The sequence below is a fragment of the Mobula hypostoma genome, chromosome 11 (assembly GCF_963921235.1).
Source record: "Mobula hypostoma chromosome 11, sMobHyp1.1, whole genome shotgun sequence".
Taxonomy (NCBI): domain Eukaryota; kingdom Metazoa; phylum Chordata; class Chondrichthyes; order Myliobatiformes; family Myliobatidae; genus Mobula; species Mobula hypostoma.
The window spans coordinates 25,485,653-25,513,352 of NC_086107.1; the positions used below are offsets into that span (position 1 = coordinate 25,485,653).

Consider the following 27,700-nt stretch of genomic DNA (forward strand, 5'->3'; position numbering starts at 1 on the left):
TGCTCTAGTAGGCAAGCTAAAGGAGAATCCTATGGGATTCTACAGTTATGTTAAGAACAAAAGGATTGCTGGGGACAAAATTGGTCCTATGGAAGACCAGAATGGTAATCTATGTGTGGAGCCAAAACAGATGGGGGAGATCTGAAATGCATTCCTTGCATCTGTATTTACAGGAGACAGATACAGAGTGGATAGAATTGAGGCAAAGTGGCATCAACTTCATGGACCCTCTACAGATTACAGAGGGGGAAGTGTTTGCTATCCTGAGGTAAATCAGGGTGGATAAATCCCCAGGGCCTGACAAGATGTTCCTTCAGACCCTACAGGAAGCAAGTGCAGAAATTGCTGGGACCCTAGCAGAAATACTACAGAGGGACCGGCATCAGCTGTGAAAAACGGCAGATGGAATTTAATGTACTCAAGTGTAAGGTTTTGCACTTTGGTTGGAACAAGCAGGGTAGGTCTTACACAGTGAATGGTAGGGCACTGAGGAGTGTGGTAGAACACAAGGATCTGGGAATACAGGTACATAATTCTTGGAAAGTCAATGTCACAGGTGGATAGGGTCGTAACAAAAACTTTTGGCATGTTTACCTTCATAAATCAATTATTGAGTACAGAAGATGGGATGTTATGTTGAACTTCAGTCTGGTTTTCTGGAGATACCATAATTGCAAACTAGTTGTTCTATCATCCATTAAGTACATATGTAGTTATGAATAATGCCTTTTTAATTGTGAAAGTTCTGCAAAAATCTAACATAATAGTGAAGGATTTGAATCTACTGCAATCATATCTTACCATAGGGCTGTTACTGTGATAAGAGAATTGTTTTCTGCTATAAATGAAATATAAATAGTCCCCATAATCTTGATTTTAATCAGTGAGTTGAAAAAATAGATTACTTTGTGGTCGTGTGGGGAGGTAGCATTAGCACATAATGGTGAGAAGACAGCTGAAATGTCTCAACCCAAGCAAGGCTGCAGGACTGGATGGTGTCAGTACCAGGGTGCTCAAAACCTGTGCCTTCAGCTATGTGAAGTACTTCACCATGTATTCAACCTGAGCCTGAGGCTCCCGAGGGTTCCTGTGCTGCGGAAGACGTCCTGCCTCGTCCCTGTGCCGAAGACTTTGCGCCCCAGCGGCCTCAATGACTACAGACCGGTGGCATTGACCTCCCACATCATGAAGACCCTGGAGAGACTTGTTCTGGAGCTGCTCCGGCTTATGGTCAGGCCACACTTAGATCCCCTCCAGTTCACCTACCAGCCCCGACTAGGAGTTGAGGATGCCATCATCTACCTGCTGAACCGTGTCTACGCCCACCTGGACAAGCCAGTGAGCGCTGTGAGGGTCATGTTTTTTGACTTCTCCAGTGCGTTCAACACCATCCGCCATGATCTGCTGGGGGAGAAGCTGACAGCAATGCAGGTGGATGCTTCCCTGGTATCATGGATTCTTGATTACCTGACTGGCAGACCACAGTACGTGTGCTTGCAACACTGTGTGTCCGACAGAGTGATCAGCAGCACTGGGGCTCCACAGGGGACTGTCTTGTCTCCCTTTCTCTTCACCATTTACACCTCGGACTTCAACTACTGCACGGAGTCTTGTCATCTTCAGAAGTTTTCTGATGGCGCTGCCATAGTTGGATGCATCAGCAAGGGAGATGAAGCTGAGTACAGGGCTACGGTAGGAAACTTTGTCACATGGTGTGAGCAGAATTATCTGCAGCTTAATGTGAAAAAGACTAAGGAGCTGGTGGTGGACCTGAGGAGAGCTAAGGCACCGGTGACCCCTATTTCCATCCAGGAGGTCAGTGTGGACATGGTAGAGGATTACAAATACCTGGGGATATGAATTGACAATAAACTGGACTGGTCAAAGAACACTGAGGCTGTCTACAAGAAGGGTCAGAGCCGTCTCTATTTCCTGAGGAGACTGAGGTCCTTTAACATCTGCCGGACGGTGCTGAGGATGTTCTACGAGTCTGTGGTAGCCAGTGCTATCATGGTTGCTGTTGTGTGCTGGGGCAGCAGGCTGAGGGTAGCAGACACCAACAGAATCAACAAACTCATTCGTAAGGCCAGTGATGTTGTGGGGATGGAACTGGACTCTCTGACGGTGGTGTCTGAAAAGAGGATGCTGTCTAAGTTGCATGCTATCTTGGTCAATGTCTCCCATCCACTACATAATGTACTGGTTGGGCGCAGGAGTACTTTCAGCCAGAGACTCATTCCACCGAGATGCAACATAGAGTGTCATAGGAAGTCATTCCCGCCTGTGGCCATCAAACTTTACAACTCCTCCCTTGGAGGGTCAGACACCCTGAGCCAATAGGCTGGTCCTGGACTTATTTCCTGGCATAATTTACTTTTTACTATTTAACTATTTATGGTTTATTACTATTTATTATTTATGGTGCAACTGTAATGAAAACCAATTTCCCCTGGGATCAATAAAGTATGACTATGACTATAAGCGTTGTCCATTGTTGAGTAATTCTTGCAAGTAAGAAGTTTGGCATTATTGACGTAAATTAGTGTATATCACTTTTGAATGTAAGATCATAATCCATCTGTTATTTGTTCTAACCTGCTTGAGCAAGGTAAAGATTTATATGAATCTGTACATAAGCTTATTGTGGATAATTTATTGACTGTAGGAAAAACTGGAAAAAGAAAAGAAACTTCAGAAAGAGCAGGAGGAAAAGAATGCCAAAGAACAAGAACGAGAGCGTGCTGCAGAAAGGTCAGGTAAAAAATTTCAAGAATGGCTTAAGAAAAAGAAGCTTCAGGAAATGGAGATAAAGAAACAGGAAAAGGTAGGATAATTAATTCTGTTAATTCTCAAAAAATTGTTCTGATAACGTTGGCAAGTAGTTGGTTAAACTGTAGCCACCTAACTATACCCCATGGTACAATTACCTATTTTTATATAATACAACTGAATATTTAATGTAATTTTTCTGCACTATTAATAGGACTTGGTTTGGATAAAGTTAACTTCATTAAGTCCATAATCTGAATTATGCAGTATGCTACTAAATTACAGTGTTGAAATGTTCTTTTAGCACTCTTCCTGTATAATCAATACATTATTTCACTGAGGAGAATATTTGCTTGCTTTACCAATTCTAGTTTGGATCAGTAAGCAGTAGTTTTGTGATATTGTGAATAACATTTACTTCATACATTCAGAATGCTGAAGAAAAGAAAATCGCTGAATTGCAGGAAAGGAGAGAAAAAGCAGACAAAGTTTTCCAAGAGTGGTTAGAAAAAGTGAAAAACAGACCACGGATTGTTCCGAGCAGCCTTGCTTATGCTAATGGTAAACTCACAGGTTTGTACCATTTACAAAAAAATACAAAAAATTAAACAATACCACAACAATGCCCCTCTCATTGAAGCTACAGTATATGTTGCACAGTTAAATTCAAATAAAACTCATGTTAAGTACAGTGCTCTTATTATTGATGGGGAAAACACAGAAATTTGTAAATTGTTCTAAAATTTATCATATGAACCCTGTAAAGCCTTAATACTCAAAAAAAAACTATTTTAAATTTGGAGTCTGGAGTATGTTAGAAGTATCATGTTGAAAGTCTGAGATAACACACCAAACACAGCACTTAATAATTCTCGAACATGTTGACCTTGACGTACTTTGCTGACTTATAACACATTTCCATGTATATAATCTGCAAAATAAATGGAAGTAAACAAGCTTTCTTCTTTATGTGTTGTCATCATAATGGAGTGCTGTCGGTTGCAACAAAAGTTAAATGGCTTTTGTTTGTATATATTAGGTTAGAAGTAAAATAGTTGTAATTTTATTTGTGGCTGGAAGTGAATTCCATTATTTTTAGTAGTTGTATATATTATGCATGTACATTGTTTTGTTTTTCCATGATGCAAAGCAGAAAATGGAATAGAGAATAATCGCGTGAACAGAAATTACTGGGGGCAGGGAGCAGAGGGGGTGAAAATGTGGTCCTTGATATTTTTTTGGTGTACACTTAATATATTTGCAAACTTGTCTGATATGAATAGCAAAAATTACAATCGGAAAAAAGAGAATTTCTTCACTGTGGTAAGTTAGGCATTAAATTTAAACGGATGAGTACTAATAGTCAAAAAAAGGGGGAAAAATCTTCACTGTGTTAAGTTAGGTGTTAATTCTACTTGCAAGTAAACAGCATAAGTATAAACAGAATAACAGAAAGGCTCAGAAAGTATTTAACAAATACCCAGTAGAAGTTTCTCTCCTTGCAGTCTTTTGGCATTCTGTAGGCTTTTGCTTCTCATGCATATCGGATATCAGAGGGCAGTCCAGAAGATACCATTATATTTATTACAAGGATCCTGTGTTTGTTCCTTTTGTATTTTGGTATTCTCTCCATATGATGACTTATCAGTAGCATTTGTTTCAGTCAGTAGTTTGCAGTTAGTTTTGCTGTTGCGTTGTGTAGAAGTAAGCCTGTGCCATGACAGTGCTTTGTTGCTATAGAGTGTTGTCATCCCTTGTTTGATTAGCAACTAGAACAAATTCCTGTTTAACCTACTCAAGTCTGATCTATATTCTCCAACTTCCGTGAATATTGGTAAAAATATCTAAGTTTCTATAGAAACACGGACAAAATGCTGGAGGACCTCAGCAGGTCAAGCACCATATGGAAATGAATAAGCAGTTGACATTTCCGGCCAAGACCCTTCATCAGGACGGGAAAGGGAAGGGGAAGAAGCCAGAATAAGCAGGTGGGGGGATTGAATGGAATTGAATTGACTTTATTACTTACAACCTTCATATGCATGAGGAGTAAAAATCTTTATGTTACGTCTCTGTCAAAATGTGTAATTTATAGTGATTTATAATAAATAGTATGTACAACAGGATAGTCAATATAACATAGAAATACAGTTATGTCAGCATGAGTTAAGCAGTCTGATGGCCTGGTGGAAGAAGCTGTCCCAGAGTCTTTTGGTCCTTGCCTTTATGCTGCAGCACCGTTTCCTGGATGGTAGCAGCTGGAACAGTTTGTGGTTGGGTGACGGGTCCTCAATGATCCTACAGGATCTTTTTACACACCTGTCTTTGTAAATGCCCTGAATAGTGAGAAGTTCACATCTACAGATGCTCTGGGCTGTCCATACCACTCTCTACAGAGTCCTACGATTGAGGGACTGCATCATGATTCCCATACCAGGCAGTGATACAGCCAGTCAGGATGCTCTCAATTGTGCCCCTATAGAAAGTTCTTAGGATTTGGGGTCCCACACCAAACTTCTTCAACCGTCTGAGATGAAAGAGGCGCTGTTGTGCCTTTTTCACCACACAGCCAGTATGTACAGACCATGTGAGATCAAGCGTGGAGAACAAGCTAGAAGGTGGGTGGGGGAGGGGGGATGAAGTAATCAGATGGAAGGTAGAAAAGGTACAGGGTTGGAGAAAAAGAAATTTGATAGTAGGGAAGAGTCAGCCATGGGAGAAAGGGATGGGGGGGTGGAGTTGGTGATAGGCAGGTGAGAAGAGTAGAGGTAAGAGGGGAACCAGAATGGGGAAATTGAGGAAGTGGGAAGGGGTAAAATTACCAGAAATTAGAGATATCAATGTTCAATGCCATCAGGTTGGACGTTACCCAAATGGAATATGAGGTGTTGCTCCTCCAACATGAAAGTAGAAGAGGTCATGAACCAACATCTTAGAATGGGAATGGCAATTAAAATTGAAATAGTTTGCCTCCAAGAATAGTTGGCTTCAGCATAACATTGTAGGCCGAAAGGCCTGTTCCTGTGCTGTACTGTTTTATGTTCTATAAATTGCTGAAAAATATATGGGTTGAAGAAACTGATGTTATATCCAATTGGAAGAGTATTTCCAGAAAATTCTAGGGCACCTACGAATCCTAATGAACAGAAGGACTTGGGGGTTCAATTCCATAGTTCCCTGTAAGTGGTAACCGTAGAAACCATAGAAAAACTACAGCACAGAAACAGGCCTTTTGGCCGTTCTTGGCTGTGACGAACCCTTTTCTGCCTAGTCCCACTGACCTGCACACGGACCGTATCCCTCCATACACCTCCCATCCATGTATCTGTCCAATTTATTCTTAAATGTTAAAAAAGAACCTGCATTTACCACCTTGTCTGGCAGCTCATTCCACACTCCCACCACTCTCTGTGTGAAGAAGCCCGCTCTAATGTTCCCTTTAGACTTTACCCCCTCACCCTTAACCCATGTCCTCTGGTTTTTTCTCCCCTTGCCTCAGTGGAAAAAGCCTGCTTGCATTCACTCTATCTATACCCATCATAATTTTATATACCTCTATCAAATCTCCCCTCGTTCTTCTACGCTCCAGGGAATAAAGTCCTAACCTATTCAACCTTTCTCTGTAACTGTGTTTCTCAAGTCCTGGCAACATCCTTGTAAACCTTCTCTGCACTCTTTCAACCTTATTAATATCCTTCCTGTAATTTAGTGACCAAAACTGAACACAATACTCCAGATTCGGCCTGACCAATGCCTTATACAACACCATCATAACATTCCAGCTCTTATACTCAATACTTTGATTAATAAAGGCCAATGTACCAAAAGTTCTCTTTACGACCCCATCTACCTATGACGCCACTTTTGGGGGATTTTGTATCTGAATTTTGTATTTGTATTTGTATCTGTATTTGTAACATAGACAGGTTAGTGAAGAATTAGATGGCATGCTTGTCTTCAGAGGTCAAGGTATGGAATATGAAAGAAGGAACATTGTTGCACCTTACAAAACACTGGTTAGACTGTTGGTCACCACACTATATAAAGTTGTTCCATAAAAGTGAGGGCTAGATTAATTGTAATTGGAGAGAGTGCAGAGTAGATTCACCAGGATGTTGCTATTTTATTGGAGGACTTTAGTTATGTTGAATGATTGGACTGGCTGGTTTTGTTTTCCTTGGAGTGAAGGAGACAGAGGGGTGATCTGATAATGGTATTAAAGGCATTGATAGGGTAGATAGTCGTAAACGTATACCCATGTAAGGGTATCAAAACAGAGGGCATAGGTTTAAGTTGAGAGGAAGGATTTTTGAAGAAAATTTGAAGAGATTTTTTTTACACAAAGTGGTTCAAATCTAGAATTTCTAGAGATGTTGAAGGTGTCAGATAACAATCACCAATTTTAAGAGACATTTAGACAACCACTTAAATGGTAGGGCATGCAAGCCTAATATAGCAAATGGGATTAGTATGGATGGACAAGATTATTGGTATGGATGTGATGGGGCTGAGGGCTTGTTTCTGTGCTGCACAATACCATCACTATTATCTTTTAATGCTTTTCATTTGACCAATTCATTGTCTTTGCTGTTGGAAAGATTAAATTACCTACTGTTTCACATGTAGTTTAAATTGAAGAGACAAAATTTCTTTAGTGTATTAACTATTTTCAATGGTATCTTGAATAATGTAATCCTTACTCTGATTTTGTAATTAATATAGGATATTATGATGGAAGTTCATATCCAGCTCCAAGCTACTTCAATCCAATTCCATGGAAACCCATCCCTGTGCCATGTTCAGAAGATAACATTAAAAAGATAACCTGTAAGGAAAAAGTGAAACCAAAATCTACATCCCTATATATCCCACATTCTAATGTGGCTTTCAGACCAAAGGACAATCTTGTTGTTGGAAATGGTTGGAGGAAAGCAAGGTGACTTCCATTGACTGCGTCAGTATATTCCACTTTTTGTTTTTTTTTCTTTTTTCTGGAATTGTTATCAGGTACATATTTTTCTGTATTTATATTTGAATTAAAAGATTATTTTATATTCCTTGTTCGGTATTGCCAGAGTTGCATGTGCTCTCCGAATATCTAATGTCCAATAAATGTTGAATGAAATACAGTTTTATTTGTGTCTCTTTTAATTAGATAATTTAAAGTATCAACTAATATAAAGTTGCAAGGTAATTAGCTTTTGATGCATTCACAAATCATCATTAGACCGACTGAAAAAGTTTCAACAAACTTGGAATGGTCTATTTTAGGTCCAATATTATATAATGAGATGGCTAATTAGTAATCTTAAAGTGAAGAACTATTGAACAAGAATAATAAAAATCATCTAGACTTTTGCATTAAATTTAAGAGTTGAAGTTTAAAATAGAGTTTTAAATTTAAGCAAATGAAATTGCCTGAGGGACATGAAATTGGAAATTAATTGATTTATGGTTGCAAATTCGTTCTATAACTTTCATGTTCTATGTACTTATCATTTGCATTTACTAACAACAGGAATTCTGCAGATGCTGGAAATTCAAGCAACATACATCAAAGTTGCTGGTGAACGCAGCAGGCCAAGCAGCATCTGTAGGAAGAGGTGCAGTCGACGTTTCAGGCCAAGACCCTTCGTCAGGACTAACTGAAGGAAGAGTGAGTAAGAGATTTGAAAGTTGGAGGGGGAGGGGGAGATCCAAAATGATAGGAGAAGACAGGAGGGGGAGGGATAGAGCCAAGAGCTGGACAGGTGATAGGCAAAAGGGGATACGAGAGGATCATGGGACAGGAGGTCCGGGAAGAAAGACAAGGGGGGGGTGACCCAGAGGATGGGCAAGAGGTATATTCAGAGGGACAGAGGGAGAAAAAGGAGAGTGAGAGAAAGAATGTGTGCGTAAAAATGAGTAACAGATGGGGTACGATGGGGAGGTGGGGCCTTAGCGGAAGTTAGAGAAGTCGATGTTCATGCCATCAGGTTGGAGGCTACCCAGACGGAATATAAGGTGTTGTTCCTCCAACCTGAGTGTGGCTTCATCTTTACAGTAGAGGAGGCCGTGGATAGACATGTCAGAATGGGAATGGGATGTGGAATTAAAATGTGTGGCCATTGGGAGATCCTGCTTTCTCTGGCGGACAGAGCGTAGATGTTCAGCAAAGCGGTCTCCCAGTCTGCGTCGGGTCTCGCCAATATATAAAAGGCCACATCGCATCACTTCACCTGTGAGTCGACTGGGGTGATATACTGCGTCCGGTGCTCCCGATGTGGGTAGCCTCCAACCTGATGGCATGAACATCGACTTCTCTAACTTCTGCTAAGGCCCCACCTCCCCCTCGTACCCCATCTGTTACTCATTTTTACGCACACATTCTTTCTCTCACTCTCTTTTTTCTCCCTCTGTCCCTCTGAATATACCTCTTGCCCATCCTCTGGGTCACCCCCCCCCCCGTCTTTCTTCCCGGACCTCCTGTCCCATGATCCTCTCGTATCCCCTTTTGCCTATCACCTGTCCAGCTCTCGGCTCTATCCCTCCCCCTCCTGTCTTCTCCTATCATTTTGGATCTCCCGCTCCCCCTCCAACTTTCAAATCCCTTACTCACTCTTCCTTCAGTTAGTCCTGACGAAGGGTCTCAGCCTGAAACGTCGACTGCACCTCTTCCTACAGATGCTGCTTGGCCTGCTGCGTTCACCAGCAACTTTGATGTATGTTATTTGCATTTACTATTTTGCTTTTAGCAGATAGTGAAGTGAAATAGATTGTTGCTTAAACATGATAGTTGGATTAATTGCATGATGTGAACTGTTTAGAACAGGAGTTGGCCAGTTAGATTGAGAAATTAGATTGAAAGATATGATGGTCATTAAGCACTGAAAATATTTAAAGGAATAACTTACTCTGAGTAAATATTTCCCATGTTGAATGAAAATTTCCTTGAAAAATAGTACATTTGTAACTTATTAGCAAGATTGAAGGTAGTAGTTTGTTAAATTAAGAGGCTTACAGGCTTGCTAAAAAGACAAATTAGTACAATTGGCAGGACTTTAGAAATAAGTAAAGGATGAACAAGGAAGTGATGATTTATTTTTATATTTTGTTTACTTCCTGTCAAGAAATAATGGCCCAGTATTCCTTGCCAACAGCGAGTGGCCCATGCTTGGCAGTTGCCTTACGGTGGTAAGTCTGAATTTAGGTTTTGCAGATCGGTTGAATCAATTTCCTGCAATCATTGACATGATCCTCAACCATGAAGCCCAGAATAAAGTCAGGACTTGCATGTGTATATGTCATTATATGAGAGGTTAGAGCAAAACTGAAGAAGATTTAGTGGACATCTTGCTGAGCCACAGTCCCTGACTAATCAGACTCTTAAATAGTCCAAAAGTAAAAAGAATTTTTTTATAAAAAGAATATTTAGTATTGGTATTTTTATAATAAGAGCATTGAACTACACTTTTGTACAAGCAAATAAGTAAAAATGCAGTTTAAGTAAGACTTGGAACCTCAAGGTGCTCAGGAAGCTTAATGATCTGAGGGTGGACAAATCTCCTGGACCTGATGGAATGCACCCTCAAGTTCAGAAGGAAGTAGTTGGAGAGATTTCAGAGGAATTAACAGTGATTTTTCAAGAATCGATAGATTCTGGCATTATACTGGATACCTGGAAAATTGCAAATGGTACTCCGCTATTGAAGAAGGATGGGAGGTAGCAGAAAGGAAACTGTAGACCCGTTAGCCTGACATCAGTGGTTAGGAAGTTGTTGAAATAGATTGTTAGTGATGAGATTACGGTGTACCTGGAGGCACGTGACAAGATAGGCCAAAGCTAGCATGGTTTCCTGAAAGGAAAATCCTGCCTGACTAACCTACTGCAATTTTTTCAGGAAATTACTGGCTGGTTAGACAAAGGAGATACAGTAGATGTGGTGTACTTAAATTTTCAGAAGGCCTTTGGCAAGGTGCCATAAGATAAGAGCCTGTGGAATTACAGGGAAGTTACTAGCATGGGTGGAGCATTGGCAGATAGAGAGTGGGAATAAAGGGACCCTATTCTGGCTGGCTGCTGGTTACTAGTGGAGTTCTACACAGGTTGGTGCTGGGACTGCTGCTTTTTACGATGTATGTCAATGATTTGGACTATGGGATGAATGGATTTGCGACTGAATTTGCCAATGATACCAAGATAGGTGGAGGAGCAGGTAATGTTGAGGAAGCAGAGAGTCCTCAGAGAGATGTAGATAGTTTAGGGAATGGGCAAAGAGGTGGCAAATGAAATAGAATGTTGGAAAGTGTATGGTCATGCACTTTGGTGAAGAAATAAACAGGCAAACTATTATTTAGAGAATTTAAAATGAAGAGGTGCAAAGGGACTTAGGAGTCCTTGTGCAGGATACCCTAAAGGTTGACCTCCAGTTTGAGTCGGTGGTGAAGAAAGCGAATGCAATGTTGGCATTCATTCCTAGAGGTATGGAATATAAGAGCAGGGATGTGATGCTAAGGCTCTATAAGGCACTCGTGAGACCACATTTGGAGTATTGTGTGCAGTTTTGGGCTCCTTATTTTAGAAAGGATATACTGACATTGGAGAGGGTTCAGAGAAGATTCACAAAGAATGATTCCAGGAATGAAAGGGTTACCATATGAGGAACATCCGTATTCCCTGGAGTTCATCAGAATGAGGGGGAATCTCATAGAAACATTCCACTGTTAAAAGGCCTGAACAGATTAGATATGGCAAAGTTATTTCCCATGGTAGGGGAGTCTAGTACAAGAGGGCACAACTTCAGGATTGAAGGACGTCCATTTAGAACAGAGATGTGGAGAAATTACTTTAGTCAGATGGTGGTAAGTCTGTGAAATTTGTTGCCACGAGTGGCTGTGGAGGCCAAGTCATTGGGTGCATTTAAGGCAGAGATAGTTAGATTCTTGATTAGCCAGGGCATCAAAGGGTACGGGGAGAAGGCAGGGAAGTGGAGATAACTGGAAGAATTGAATCAGCCCGTGATTGAATAGCGAAGCAGACTCAATGGGCTGAATGGCCCACTTCTGCTCCTATATCTTATGGTCAACCACATAGCCGCTTTTTTTCACAGATGAATAGAGATGTAGTATAGGTTTTTGCTATAGGTGAATTGCTGCCCCTCACTCTGGAACTACTTGATTCAATGAGTATGCTTTGGTTTCTGTATTTGTCAGAGAGTCATGCACAGATTACCGAAACAAGCCCCCCAGTCTTCAGAGTCTACACTGACCATCAAGCACCCACCTATATTAATTCCAGCTGCTCTTTTATTTTTTTGCACATTTTCATCAACTAAACTCAGAATTTGACATTCACATCAACACTAAGGGCATTTGAACGCCAGTGGCCAATTAATCGAACAACCTGAGTGTCTTTGATTTGTGTGCTTTTGAGGGAAACCCACATGGTTACAGGGAGAACATGCAAATTCTATACGGACAGGAGCTGATGTCCAGGTGACCAGTGTTGTGAGGAAGCAACTCTGTTGGCTGTGCCATTTGCCCACCCCAAACTTTATGTGTGCATGTGCATACTTGTGTGCATGTGTATACATGTATGCACACACTTATTCCTTATTCATGTTTTTGAGATCTGGAGTTTGATGACAAAACTAGTATCTATTATCCATTCCTAATTACCCTGAATCTCAATAGCTTTCTTGGCAATTTTATAAGGTGCACTAGATTCAACTATGTTATGGACCTTAGAGTCACGTAAATGCACCTCTGCATTTTAAATTCTCTCCCCATCTAAATAATCGTTTGCCCGTTTATTTCTTCACCAAAGTGCATGACCATACATTTTCCAACATTCTATTTCATTTGCCACCTCTTTGCCCATTCCCTAAACTATCTACGTCTCTCTGAGGACTCTCTGTTTCCTCAACATTACCCGCTCCTCCACCTATCTTTGTATCAAAGAAGCTTTCCAAAAAATGAAGACCATATTAACAGACAGAAAGATGAGCATGTACACTAAAAACAGAATACTGCAGTGCTACATTTATTCTATCCTGACTTATGGAAGTGAATGCTGGACCATTTCTCCAGCAATGGAAAAGAGACTAGAAGCAGCTGAATTATCGTTCTCCAGAAGAATGTTAAAAATATCATGGACCACACACACATCAAATGAAGAAGTTCTCAGAAGAGCCCAAGCAGTTTGACGACTCATACCAACAATAAGAGAAAGACAACTCAGATTCCTAGGACACATCGTGCGGAAAGATGAACTAGAAAAACTCACACTCTCTGGAAAGATTGAGGGGAGCAAACCTAGAGGAAGACCTCAGCTTACGCACATCAAAAGCATAGCCAGGTGGCTACACATCGAGGAAATGGAAGTCATTCAAAAAAACAAAGGATAGATCTATATGGAAAACCATGGTCACCAAAGTCCGCATCGGATATGGTACCTAGACAGACAGACAGTGTCACGTATAGGACATCAGTGAAACAGGTAGGTTTATACAACATCTAGTATGTAGTGTTTCTTTAAGTACGATTACTAATTAAATTTGTATTCTACAGCTGTCATGTTGCACCTTAATCTGGAGCTCTACTAGTTGAATAACTTAACTGCCACTCCACCACTATACTTAGAAATCTCAAATTTTAGAGCCATAAAAGCAGATTGTGAGAGAAACATAGAAATCTACAGCACATTACAGGCCCTTTGGTCCACAACGTTGTGCCGACCATATAACCTACTCTAGAAACTGCCTAGAATTTCCCTTCCACATAGCCCTCAATTTTTCTAAGCTCCCTGTACCTATCTAAGAGTCTCTTAAAAAACCCAACTGCATCTGCCTCTACCACCTTTGCTGGCAGTGCATTCCACGCTCCCACCATTCTCTGTGAAAAACTTACCTCTGACATCCCTCGTACCTACTTCCAAGCACCTTAAAACTATGTCCCCTCGTGTTAGCCACTTCAGCTCTGGGAAAAAGCCTCTGACTATCCACATGATCAATGTCTCTCATCATCTTCTGCAACGATGAAATAACTAAGAGATCAGTGAAAGTCAACATAAAGTCTCCAACGAATAAGGTTGAAAATGACTTTGGGCAAGTTGATTGAAGGCTACTGAATACAACACCAGGGATACCTGATTTTCAAATGGTGCCATGGGATTTTGTAAGCACTCAGAGGGAGCACATGGGTTCTTGTTTTATTGGCTCATCTCAAAGTCCTGCAGTAGAGTGTCAATACCAATTGTTGTGCTAGCATCCCTGGATCAAATACCTGATGCAGAGTGAAATTAATCCTTAAGGATGAATTGGTATTGGTATTGTTATTGGTTTATTACTGTTGCAGGTACCAAGACACAATGTAAAGTTTGTCTTGAATACTGTTCATACAGATCAAATTATTATACATGGGAGTTAAGCAACTGGGAGAGATGTTAAATAATTTGTCTTCAAAGTGGAATAAACAAAATGATGTGTGATTAAGACACACACACACGTAAGCTCATGCATGTGATTTCCAGCATCTGCAGAATCTCTTGTGTTTGTGATTAAGAGTCTATTGAGAGTGTTGTTTGATTGCACAGATGACAATAGGAATTTATGATTAGTTGCAAAGGTCTAGTTTCATAGGAAGTATACAATGGCAAGTGTTAAATAGTGAAAACCTTCTAAATATTAGTAAGGGTAAGATACATTTGTACACAATAGCAAAAATAAATAGTGATCTGCAAAATGGAAGCTCTAAGCCTGAAGCAACCTTGGAAGCAATTGGCTGTGATTTTATTGAGGATTTAAGAGATCAAGAAAAGATTAATAGCAGAATTTGGTAACTAGAAGAATCAGATTTCAATACAGCTGGCTATTTGAAATATTAGTGCAGTACTATTATTTATGATAATTTAATTACTTAAACATTTGTTGAAACCCTACATTTCCAGTTCAGGTAGTCATAAGCTTCCTGCCTATCAAGGAAAAGTGATCTTTGGGAAGGTGAATGGTGAGCAAGTTGGAAACAGCCAGGCTAACACACATCGAGGATTGATACTGGAACATACTGGGACCACACGGTTTATTTCAGTTTATTTACTGAGACATTTGCTCGGTTTATAACTTCCTTTTAAAATAACACTGCTGACAAATTAAAATTGCTCTGTTCTGTGTATGGAACTGGGTCTAGAGCCCAATTGCTCCTAAACAATTCTGTTTTAGCTAGTTCTGCCACATCATCTCCTGTGTGCCCTCAGGCAGCAATTATCCATTTCCTTATTTAATTTACTTTCAGACAAAAAGCTACATTTATATCTTATAAACAGCTTTTGTGGAGACTCATTCTACATCAAATTCTGAACCAAAATTGGAATTTTAAAGTCATCTGATTAGATTGCAGGAAAATAGTTCACTAAAGATAACTGCAAATTTTTGGCAGTAATTCATTTTTTTTCCAATAGAATTTTATGTTACTTTAATGACTTAGTTGAATATGGAAGTAGATCGCAGGTAGTAAGTTTGGAATTGAACTAAAAATTGGACTAAAATGTGTTGTTAAATCTAAATACATTTTACTTTTGTTTGAAAATTAAATATGATGGCCAACATTTATGTCTCAAATGTCACAAATAGAAATTAACTGGTTATTTATTTTCGTGGTGTTTATAGGAACTTTCTGTGCAAAGTTTGGCTGCCATGTTTGCTCAGACTAACACTGACTTCACTGGAAAAAGTACAAGTAGTTTAGAACATGCTGAAAATTTAACTGAGGCATCAGTGCATTTAAAACATTTGTCCACCAATATTCAGCATAACAACCGTTGTTACTTTCATTGAAATTAAACTCTATGGGACACCTAGTCCTCTCCTTCTCATGGGACGTTCCACAGAGGTGTCCTTATTCTTCACCGAAACAAATTTATCACTAATTCATTAAACATGAATGTATAGAATCATGATGTTTAATTAGGCGAGCACCCAGATTATTGATCTAGAAACCAGAGTTCAAATCCTAAGTAGCTGGAGAACTTAAATTTACAGTAATGGAATAAACATGTGGGAGGAAAAGCTAATATTGGTAATAGTAGCCATGAAATAGATAGTTATAAAAAATTCATCAGGGAGGCAAGGAAATTTTAAGCACAAGAAATTTAGAGAATTCCATGGTGTGTTGCTCTGGTAAAGAAATTTGCCATTATCTGTGACTTCCTACACAACAGAATGGTTGACTCCCAGCTGTCTTGAACTAGTACAGCAAGGCATTCCGTTTGCGGGCCATTTGGGATGGTTAATACAAGCCAATCTTAAAAATATATATACTTTAAAAAAGCAATGGCAATAAAGCTGCCAATGAAAATAAAACAATGTTCTTTAGACAGGGAAGCCTATATTCCTAGCTAGTCGCGCGTGTACGTATGTGATTTCAGTTTCACATTGATGTAAGAAAGCAAAATCCTGTAGTTTGAAAGTGTTGGCAATACTTGTCAGGCAGCATCTGGAAAAAGAGAATTTATATCAATGATTGAAGAGCATTGGGTGAAAGGGCCTTAAGAATTCTTACGTGTTGCCTCAGTTTTCCTATTCTGAACATTACTTTCTCAGTGCAGGAATGAAAATTTGTGTGTGAAGGGTTTACTGGTTTTGACAATGTTCCTGCTCAGAACACTGTTGGGAATGCTGGATCTCATATCTGGATTTGCATAACAAATGTAGTTAGGAATTCCCTCTGAACTGTACCTAATTACCCAAATTCTCTCACTGTGTTCCAAGTGCGAATTCCTGATTTATCTAAAGTCCATGAATTCCAGCCTCCAAGATGACCACAACCATTTCGAGGTTTGGAGGCTTGCATGCTTCAATGTCCCGGAGAGCTAGACTGGCTGGAGTCAGGGCTTTATGCTTTGGCTCTTGACAGGGTCACCCATGCTGAACAAGCCAAATGGTCCATCGATCTTCCAGGTTCGGGAATTCGGCTCAGAGCTAACAATCCTGATTGGTAAAACAAAACTGTTACGAAAACCTCAATGAAAATTCTTTCTACATCTGTTGCAATGGTATTCCTGAGTCTCCACCTGGGACTTGCATGGCTGACAGTAGTGAAAATCCAAGAGGAAGCTACCAGCATGATGAAGGAAGCTACGAACACCGCCAAGGATGACGGACCTTTATTACTGGCCTAAACACCAGCAGCGTAATCGGCAAAAGAAAGAAAGATGAATTCCTACACATAGAATTTTTATGTCTAGAGTAAGCCAGTATTGCTGGGTAGAAATCTTTCAGTGCTGATTCACAATACTGAAGGCAAAATAATGCAAATTATATACCTTGTCACAGCAATACAGAAAAGCATGTTTATATCACTGTTGATATACACATTTGTATCAATAATTATACTAAAAATGAATGTTGTTCTTCAGCTCACACCTGTGCAGTATTTGCTATGCCATGATAATACATGATAACATAAAGTAAACATTGCAGGCAAACTTGTTATATGCCTTGAAAAGCTATCAGTGAGTTTTCTTTCTGAATTAATTTATGGTATTAAAGCTAATTGTTCCAGAAGGCAACTTGTATATTACTATGGGGATGGTTACAAAAGAAACTTTGTTTTTGAATTGGATACAGCATTTTCTATAGATCATCATTTTAACTTAATTGGCCTAATAATTTTTGCAAATAAAGTTTTTTTTTGTTTAGCTCTGTTTGTGCATACACTTTCTCTTTGTGGCCACTTTATTAGATACATCTGTACACTTCGTTAATGCAAATATCTAATCACAAACAGCAGTGTCCAGAGTTTACAGAGAATGGTGCGAAAAACAAAATACATCCAGCAAGTGGCAGTTCTGTGGGCGAAAGGTGGAGGAGAATTGCCAGACTGGTTCAAGCTGACAAGCTGTTACAACAGTGGTGTAGAGAAGAACATCTCTGAATGCACAACACATCGAACCTCGAAGTAAGTGGCTACAGCAGTAGAAGACCGTGAACATACTTTATCAGGTACAGGAAGTGGCCACTAAGTTTATATGATATAAATAAGTGAATAGTCTGTGCAGTGGAATATTGTGGAGTGAGTTCGAACCAGCTTCTTGTGGACTTTATGCACCAGGTTTAACAAGCAACCAAGTCCTGTCATTACTTATCCGTCAAGCATGAGATTGCTGGGGTTATTAGTAACTTAGCAAAGGCCAATAAAGAGAAATGATGGGTGGCAACACACATCAAAGTTGCTGGTGAACGCAGCAGGCCAGGCAGCATCTCTAGGAAGAGGTACAGTCGACGTTTCGGGCCGAGACCCTTCGTCAGGACTAACTGAAGGAAGAGCTAGTAAGAGATTTGAAAGTGGGAGGGGGAGGGGGAGAGCCAAAATGATAGGAGAAGACAGGAGGGGGAGGGATGGAGCCAAGAGCTGGACAGGTGATTAGCAAAAGGGATATGAGAGGATCATGGGACAGGAGGCCCAGGGAGAAGGGAAAGGGGGAGGGGGGAAAAAACCCAGTGGATGGGCAAGGGGTATAGTCAGAGGGACAGAGGGAGAAAAAGGAGAGAGAGAGAAAGAATGTGTGTATATAAATAAATAACGGATGGGGTACGAGGGGGAGGTGGGGCATTAGCGGAAGTCAGAGAAGTCAATGTTCATGCCATCAGGTTGGGGGCTACCCAGACGGAATATAAGGTGTTGTTCGTCCAACCTGAGTGTGGCTTCATCTTGACAGTAGTGGAGGCTGTGGATAGACATATCAGAATGGGAATGGAATGTGGAATTAAAATGTGTGGCCACTGGGAGATCCTGCTTTCTCTGGTGGACAGAGCATAGGTGTTCAGCAAAATGATCTCCCAGTCTGCGTCGGATCTCGCCAATATATAGAAGATGATGTAGAAGATGCTGTAGAATATACAATGATGAGTGGCCTTTGTTGGAATGGTCATAGTGTGAATGGGCCACTGTTAGAGTGGTCAGGCTTTGGCTAAGCAGGCTTCAGTGAGATCAGTTGGAGGCTAAGGGTGCTGAGTCATTTGAAATCATCTAGTTGATTGTAGAACTTAAGCTTAAGAAGTTAGAGTCGAAGGTACAAGTGTAGGCAGAATGGTAGGTAAGACAGTGGAATGTGCCTCCTGTGACATTGCTGTGTACTTAGCAGTCTTCCTGATGACTACATCTTCAGGAAGTGCACCCAACTTCAGCTTCAGGTATGATCTGTACAAAAAGGTCAGGTTACACCTGAACCTGAGGAGGACCAACTTCCTTGTGGGCAGGTTTGCTAGAACTGTTGGTGACGTTTTTAAACTAATTTGGCAGGGGAATGGGAGCAGGAGTGATAGGGCTGTTGGTGGGGCAGTTGATATACAGTACTGTGTAGTGAGACTGTGAGGAAGGACAGGCAGATGAGAGGGCAAAATTGCATTCAGTGGGATGAGATGAAGATTAACATGGGGACAAAATTGAAAATGATGATGAATACAGGACTGAAGATGTTATATTTGAATGCACACAGAATATGGAATAAGGTAAATGATCTTGTACCGCAGTTAGATATGATGTTGTGGGCATCCCTGAGTTGTGGCTGAAAGATGATGTTGGGAGCTTAACGTCTGACGATACACATTGTATCAAGCAGATAGGCAGAAGGGATGGGGTTGCTCTGTTGGTATAAAAGTAAATCAAATCCTTAGAAAGAAGTGACATATGATTGGAAGATGTAGAATCCTTTGGGTAGAGTTAAGAAATTGTAAGAGCAAAAAGACCCTGATGGGAGTTAAATACAGACTACTGAATGGTAGGCAGAAAGTGGGATATAAATTACAACGGGAGATGGAAAAAAACATGTTTTGATAGGGATAATTTCAATATGCATATAAATTTGGAAAATCAGATTGGTGTTAGGCAAGATAAAGTCAGCTGTATGGGTATTACAGTGGAGTAAAAGGAGTGATAGAGGCATGAGAGAGGAGTGGACGTAAGCTAACTGGAAGGGGACACTATCAGGGATGACAGCAGAACAGCAATGGCTGGAGATCTTGGGGGCAATTTGGAAAGTGCTGGATAGATAGATTCTAAAGGTGAAGAAGTATTCTAAAAGGAGGATTAGGCAACCATGGATGACAGGGGAAGTCAAAGAAAGCATAAAGGCAAAAGAGAGGGCATATAACATAGCAAAAATTAGTGGAATGTTAGAGGATTGGGCTTTAAAAAACAACAGAAGGCAACTAAAAAATCCATAAGGAGAGAGAAGATAAAATATGAAGCTAATACTATAAAAAGTAAAATAGAGGTTAAGAGTGGATATTGGAAGACTGGAAATTGACACTTGAGAGGTAGTAATGGGGAACAAAAAATGACAAATGAGTGTAATAAGTATTTTGTGTAAGTGTTCGCTGTGGAAGACACTAGCAGTATGCCAGAAGCTTGAGAGTGTCAGGGCAGAAGTGAGTGTAGAGGCAATTATTAAAAAGAAGGTGTTTGGGAAGCTGAAATGCCTGAAGGTAGTTACGTCACCTGGACCAGATGGTGTACACCGCAGGGTTCTGAAAGAGGTGGCAGAATAAATTGTGGAGACATTAGTAATGATCTTTCAAGAATCACCAGAATCGGAATGGATATAGAGGACTGGAAAATTGCAGATGTTACTCCACTCATTAAGAAGGAAAGGAGGTAGAAGAAAGGAAATTATAGACCAATTAGCCTGGTTGGGAAGTTGTTGGAATGAATTAGTAATGATGAGGTTTCGGGGTACTGCAAGGCACATGACAAAATAGTCCAAAGTCAGCATGGTTTCCTTAAGGGAAAATCTTGCCTGACAAATCCATTGGAATTCTTAGAAGAAATAACAGTAGGATAGACAAAGAAGAATCAGTGGATGTTGTATACTTGGATTTTCAGAAGGCCTTTGACAAGGTGTTACACATGAGACTGTTTAACAAGAGCCCGTTATCATTTGAGTTAATTGATATAATTTTTCCACGATCTAATTGTAAATTTTTTAGTATATTTTAGAAGCTTTTTGTATGACGCATGACTCTGGGGTTGTACACCTAATGGTTTTTTTTCTCACTTTTCTGCTTAGTAGGTTTTTTTTGTTATCACAAAATTTTTTTTTCAATCTTTAAGATAATGTCTTTTTTGAGACATTGTAAGTGTTGTTACTTCAATGTAATCATGTTATTTTTCTGTATAATATAACAATAAAAAGATTTGAAAGAACAGGAGCCCGTGGTATTAAAGCAAAGATACTAGAAATGATAGAAGATTGGCTGACTGGCAGGAGTCAAAGAATAAAGGGGGCCTTTTCTGATTGGTTGCCAGTGACTAGTGGTGCAAATTTTCTGTGAGAAACTTGCAGTTTTGTCTTCTATAGTTTCAGTCAGATATTTGCTTCTAATATGTTCATGCACTAGCTAACATAGTTTTATAAATTAGCATTGCATTAATTCATGTTTTTGTCTTTCCCGTATTCGCTTGAAATTGCATTATTCCGAACTATATGTAGAGACAAACTGGGAGAAAAGAGGTCATATAAATTAAAGGCATAATTTAAACTATGGAAAACTAATCGTTATATTGATTGTGTTCCAGGAAAAGCTAAGCAATAAAACAATATTTTACAGAATTGGAACTGTTCTGTAGGAATTGTAACATTACAGCATAAAATAGATATATGTTATTATTATTTGAGCCAGAAGCATTACCAAGGGGGGAAAAAAGTGTTTGTTTGCTTTCCTGAGAATCAGTAGAGTAAGCAATGATACATGTGTATACAACCAGCACACATCAAAGTTGCTGGTGAACGCAGCAGGCCAGGCAGCATCTCTAGGAAGAGCTACAGTCGACATTTCAGGCCGAGACCCTTCGTTAGTCCTGATGAAGGGTCTTGGCCTGAAACGTCGACTGTACCTCTTCCTAGAGATGCTGCCTGGCCTGCTGCGTTCACCAGCAACTTTGATGTGTGTTGCTTGAACTTCCAGCATCTGCAGAATTCCCCTTGTGTACATGTGTATACATCACCTTTCATTTCAATTTATTTGCTAAACTCTAGGCCATTGCTGGGGATTGGTAGTCCCTTCTCAAGTGTTGTCGGACTGCCCAGAACCTATATTCACATCGCTTCCTGTTGGAAGCTGCTGTTGGATCACTGACCAATGAGAAATCTTCATGTTCGGGAGAGCTGCGCAGTAAAGTAAAGAGGGGAAGGCAGCAGTTTCTATCAGATGCAACTGGAGGTGATGAGATCCAGCAGTCTGTCAACTGACTGCATTGGTACTCTGCCAGTCAAGGTGCAGCTCTAAGCTCTACATTTTAGCACTGAGTGGCCTTACCCATCAGCCTGGACCCCTCAGCACCAGTCATCGCAGGCAGCCTCTCCACATCAAATCATTGCTGGATTAGCAGTTGGTCCCTGACACCACAGTGCACAGCATTATGTGGGGCAAGAGTGCTTGCTAGGTTCCCAACATAGTACCATGGCAGTAATATGCATCTCTTTATATAATGCCGTAATGACTTCTTTTAGTGCTGTTTGCAAATGTGCTGCTGTTCCTGGGAATGCATTCTGAGTGCTAAACCAAGTACCAGTGGAGATACTAAGATACTTGTCTTGCTAAGATAATAAAGCATTATATAATGTAAAAGAAATGGCATATTTCTCCCTGCTGACCCTCTTCTGGACTGGCACTGATGTATACTTGCTCATTCTGCTGACCCATTGATGGTTGTTGAATGCTTCTGAAGTCAAACATTTTTCCCAGAGATGAATATTTAAACATTGAGAGAAATTTCCAAGAAAGTTATCATAATGATTTATTTCATCATTTTGAATTAAATATATTAAATATATATGTATGCATCGTGTTGTAAAATCTGTATGTAGTGTGTACTCTGGTTCTTAAGATTGTTATAGCCAGGGGTGGTAGTAGGGATAATCTTGCACTACTTATTAAATGCTCCCAATGGCGTGTTCTTCAAATAGCCTCTGACAACCAAGTCCAGTTCCTGGCCTTTATGTGTGGCTTAGCCACTAAGCCTATTGGAACCATTCCTACTGACAGGAGAAGGGCAAAGACAGGTTACTGGTCCCTTAAAACCAGTCACTTTGGACAGATGGGGCCTGTCAACTGTGATTGGCAACTCACTTAGGAGAAGGAAAACTTTGATCTCAAACCTTCACTGCCTTGCGGCTATACCCACTCATGGGGAAGGTTTCAGGAGCAAACCCCGAGGGAAAAATCCTCATGCAGTCCTACATGGAGCTCAACACTGACAGGCAACTCCCGCAATGCAGCTGGTACCAAACTTCACACATACTTTTGTGTGCAGGAGCACATGTGGATTTTACTCCTCAATGACATGGTTGTAGTCCTAAGATTATGTCTCCTTGTTTTCAATGCTTATTGATCCAGGCATCTCAGTTTGATCACCCTTCATTTATATACACAGAGTGGGCACTTTATTAGGTACAGGAGTATGGCCTTCTGCTGCGATAGCCCATTCACTTCAAGATTTGACATGTTGTGCTTTCAGAGATGCTCTTCAACACACCACTGTTGTAACATGTGGTTTCTGAGTTACTGTTGCCTTCCAGTCAGATTGAACCAGTGTGGCCGTTCTTCTCTGGTTATGCATTGAGTTGCTGCTACTTGATGGGCTGATAGATATCTGCATTAACAAGCAGGTAAGCAGGTGTACAGGTGTACCTGAAAAAGGGGCCACTGATTGTATATTCATGTATGCATGTTTTAAGTCCTTTACAGTTTAAATAAGAAATGGTTTCTTCCTGTTTATTTTCCAGAAGTCCATCTTTCTTCCTTTCCATTTCCTTCACAAACTTTGTGTCTAATCCATGGTTATACTATTGTCCTTAGTATCCTAAATCAAGATTTGACTTTGTCCTGTCTGCCAGTGATAATTTGTGATCAGTCTTTGCTCTAATTTCCCTTTTAAGCATCACTCCGCACTTTTTATATTCTTGATGGGCTTCCCCCAGCTTTGGTTGTCTATAGCTGCTGTTAGGCTTCCTTTCTTTCCTTTATCCAACCATCAATGTCTTTTGCATTCACAAGTGACTGCAGGTACTGGAATCTGGAGTAAAAATTGCATTGTCGTAGGAACTCCATGGGCCAGGCAGCATCTGTGGAGGGAAATAGATTGTCAACATTTTTGGTCAAGTCCCGATGAGGGTTTTAACTAATTACAGTATAAAATAGCTCTCCTGCCTACCTTCACAACAGGATGCTATTTTATTTGCTCTTAATCAACCCTGGAACATTTGGACAGCGATGATTCATACATCAGGATGTTCTTTATTCAGAACTGTTCTACATCCAGCACTTTTATTCTCTCAAATTAATCAATAAGCTCCAAGACCTAGACCTCAACAGCTCCTTGTGCAACTGGATCTTCGATTTCCACACTTGCAGACCCCAGTCAATGTGGATTGGCAACAACATCTTCACCGTGATCACCATCAGCACAGTTGCCATACAAGGCTGTGTGCTTAGCCCCCTACTATGCTCGCATTATACTTATGACTGTGCGGCCAAGAGCAGCTCCAATGCTGCATTTAAGTTTGCAGACATCACCACCGTTGTTGGGCTGAATCAAAGGTGGTGAAGAATCAGCATATAGGAGGGAGAATGAAAATCTGGCTGAATAGTGTTACAACAACTACCTTTCACTCAATGTCAGCAAAAGCAAAGAGCTGATTATGACTTCAGAAGGAGGAATCCAGAGGTCCATCAGCCAGTTCTCATGAGGAGATCAGACGTGGAAAGGGTCAACACTTAAAACTCCTAGGTGTTATCATTTCAGAGGATCTGTCCTGGGTTTAGCATGTAAGTGCCATTACATAGGAGGCTTGGTTGTCACCTCTACTTTCTCAGAGGTTTGCAAAGATTCAGCATGTCAAACTTCTATAGCTGTGTGGTGGAGAGTACACTGACTGGTTGCATCACAGCCTGGTATGAAAACACCCAAGTCTTTGAAAGGAAAATCCTACAAAAAGTAATGGATACGGCACATTCCTTCATGGATAAAGCACTTTCCACCATTGAGCACATCTACATGGAGTATTGTGACAAGAAAGCAACGTCCATCATCAAAGACCCCCGCCATCCAGGCCATTCTCTCTCCTCACTGCTGCCATCAGGAAGGAAGTACAGGAGACTCAGGTCCCACACTACCAGGTTCAGGAATAGTTATGAACCCTCAACCAAGAGGGTCTTGAACCAGAGGGGTTAATTTCATTCATTTACTGAACTGTTACCACAACCTATGGACTCACTTTCCAAAACTCTTCAACTCATGTGGTTGATAGTTATTGCTTATTTATTCATTATTATTACATTTTTGTGTTTTTTTTTCTTTTTATTATTTGCACAATTTTTTGTCCTTCACACATTGGTTATTTGTTGTCATTGATCAGAGTCATAGAGAAGTACAGCACAGAAAAAGGCCATATTTAAGCTGCCTACTCTCATCGACCTGCACGGGAGCATAGCCCTCCATACCCCTACCATCCCTGTACCTATCCAAAAACATTGAATTTGAGCTCGCGTGCACCACTTGTGCTGGCAGCTCATTCCACACTCTCACAATGTTCTGCGTGAAGAAGTTTTACCTCATGTTTCCCTTAACTTTCTCACCTTTCACTCTTAAACCATGACTTCTGGTTGTAGTCCCACCCAACATCTGTGGAAAAAGCCTGCTTGCATTTACCCTATCTATACCCCTCATAATTTTGTATTCCTCTATCAAATCTCCTCTCAATCTTCTATATTCTAAGGAATAAAGTTCTAACCAATTCAACTTTTCCTTATACATGCCCACTCATGTTATCTGCAAATTTGTCGATTCCGTTAACTATATTATTCTATTGGGTTTGTATTTACTGTGAATGCCCACAAGGAAATAAATCTCAGGGTAGTATATGGTAACATATATGTACTTTGATATTAAATTTGCTTTGAACTTTGGATATTTTGAGGTACTTGCCTCCTCTGAGCATTATGCTAAGACAATCTTGGTTATCATTTGGAAAATTCAAATCTAGTATTATATTCCCATTGAGAATCAGAATTAGGTTTAACAGCATTGGTGTATGTCATGAAATTTGTTGTCTGTATCAGTACAATGTAATCTATAAAAATATTCTTTAAGTTGCAATAAGGAATATATAAAAATAAGTAGAGCAAAATAGCGAGGTAGTGTTCATGAGTTCATGGTCCGTTCAGAAATCTGATGGCAGAAGGGAAGAAACTGTCCTAAAATGTTGAGTGTGTGTCTTCAGGTTCCTGTACCTCCTGTGTGATGTTGGGAATGTCAAGAGGACATGTCCTGGATGGTGAGGGTTCTTAATGATGGATGCATTCTTTACAACACTGTTTACAACACTGCAGCTTTTTCTGATTCTGTCCATTGGTGCTGCCATACCAGTATGAAGATGCAACCAATGAGAATGCTGTCCATGGTACATCTGTAGAAATTTGCTGGAGTGTTTGGTGAAAATTCTCCTCAAATTCCTAATGAAATATAGCCTCTAGTGTATCCTTTCATAACTGCATTAATATGTTAGACCCTATTCACATCTCTCTTTTTTTTGCCTGTATATCCCCTCCTCTATTTCTTATTAAAAGTTAGGTGGCCTGCAAATCACACTCTGCAAAATGATAACATTTGGTTCTTAATTTAGATACTCAGGAATTAGAAGTACAACTAGGTGATCAAACTCAGTGGTATCCTGGACATCTTCGAGGAGCAATGCCTCAAAATGGCAGCATCCATCATCAAGGACCCCCGTCACTCAGGATATGCACTGTTCTCATTGCTACCATCAGGAAGGAGGTACAGGAGCCTGTATAGGAAGTGCAGGACTCAACAATCCAGAAACAGCTTCTTTCCCTCTGCCATCAGATTTCTGAAAACAAATATATACACACACCTACTGTATTTCAGATTTTTCTTGAATTTGCATCAAAGTTTGACCAGTACAGTATCATAATTCAGTGACAGAGAAGTGTAAACGTGAGAACACTTTGAGGATTGTCAACTGAAAAATAGATTAGACTTAAGGTGACAGACAATGACAGCAGAGAGCTTGATTATTGTTGAATGCTTGCTGCTATGTTTTGAATTAGTACAGAAATCTTACCATATCCATGGCAGCTATTGCTGTTTGGTGTGGGAATTGGATTGTGACTGTCTAAGGTGTGGCCATTTTAATGCCACACCTTTGTTCACTTGCTGATGTGTATACATTAATTAGTAAATTTAATCTGCCAAATCTGCCAAATGTGCACCTTTTCCAGATGAATCAATCATATCTGATGTAACAGTTCCAGTATTGTTTTCTTTTGTTCCCATTCATCTCATATTTGTCCTTCTGTCAAGTAAATCAACTTCAATTAGCAACATTTTTTCTTTTTCTCTCAGTCAGCAGCACCGCCTCTTGCATCATTCAGTTTTACTTGGTCTCCACCCTATCACAAACATTTTCATACCTTAATCTGAGGTACTTTCTTTATCAAGTAATCCATCCTTTATCATATTTCAACAATACATAATGTATCATTACAGTGATTAAGTAAAATTTGACATTCAGAGGACAGCTGTGAGTCACATATAAAGATGCCAGGAGCAAATAAATCAAAGTAAAGCTGTTGAAACAAAATACCAATAAGAAAAAAAAGTGAAAATCAAATATGTGACAATCAAAATTTAATAAATGATCAAAAGCCTGTCAATTAATTTCTTCTAAAGAATTTTTTTGCAACCTTTTATCAACAGCAGCTTGTTTCCTCCACCCCAATACTGTCAATAAGAAGGCTTAGAAACATGAACAATTACAAGGCTTAAAGTTGACAACATGGCTGATTTTCCACTCACATCCCACCTAAGGGTATGCTGTTTCTTCATGGAACACTAGCAAGGAATGTGCCCTGCTTGGTCTTGACAGCCCGCGAGC

The 27,700-nt window shown here is 40.1% G+C and overlaps 1 protein-coding gene across 1 annotated transcript in view; it reads left to right on the plus strand.

The window, feature by feature from the left end:
• The window catches only part of LOC134354251 (coiled-coil domain-containing protein 34-like), a 35,116-nt gene extending 27,256 nt beyond the window's left edge, over nt 1-7,860 (plus strand). Inside the window, exons 6-8 of the mRNA XM_063063152.1 lie at nt 2,666-2,824; nt 3,201-3,342; nt 7,492-7,860. Coding sequence (XP_062919222.1) covers nt 2,666-2,824; nt 3,201-3,342; nt 7,492-7,709 — 519 coding nt within the window. The 3' untranslated portion in view covers nt 7,710-7,860. The remainder of the gene's footprint in view (nt 1-2,665; nt 2,825-3,200; nt 3,343-7,491) is intronic.
• The last annotated feature ends 19,840 nt before the right edge of the window (nt 7,861-27,700 follow it).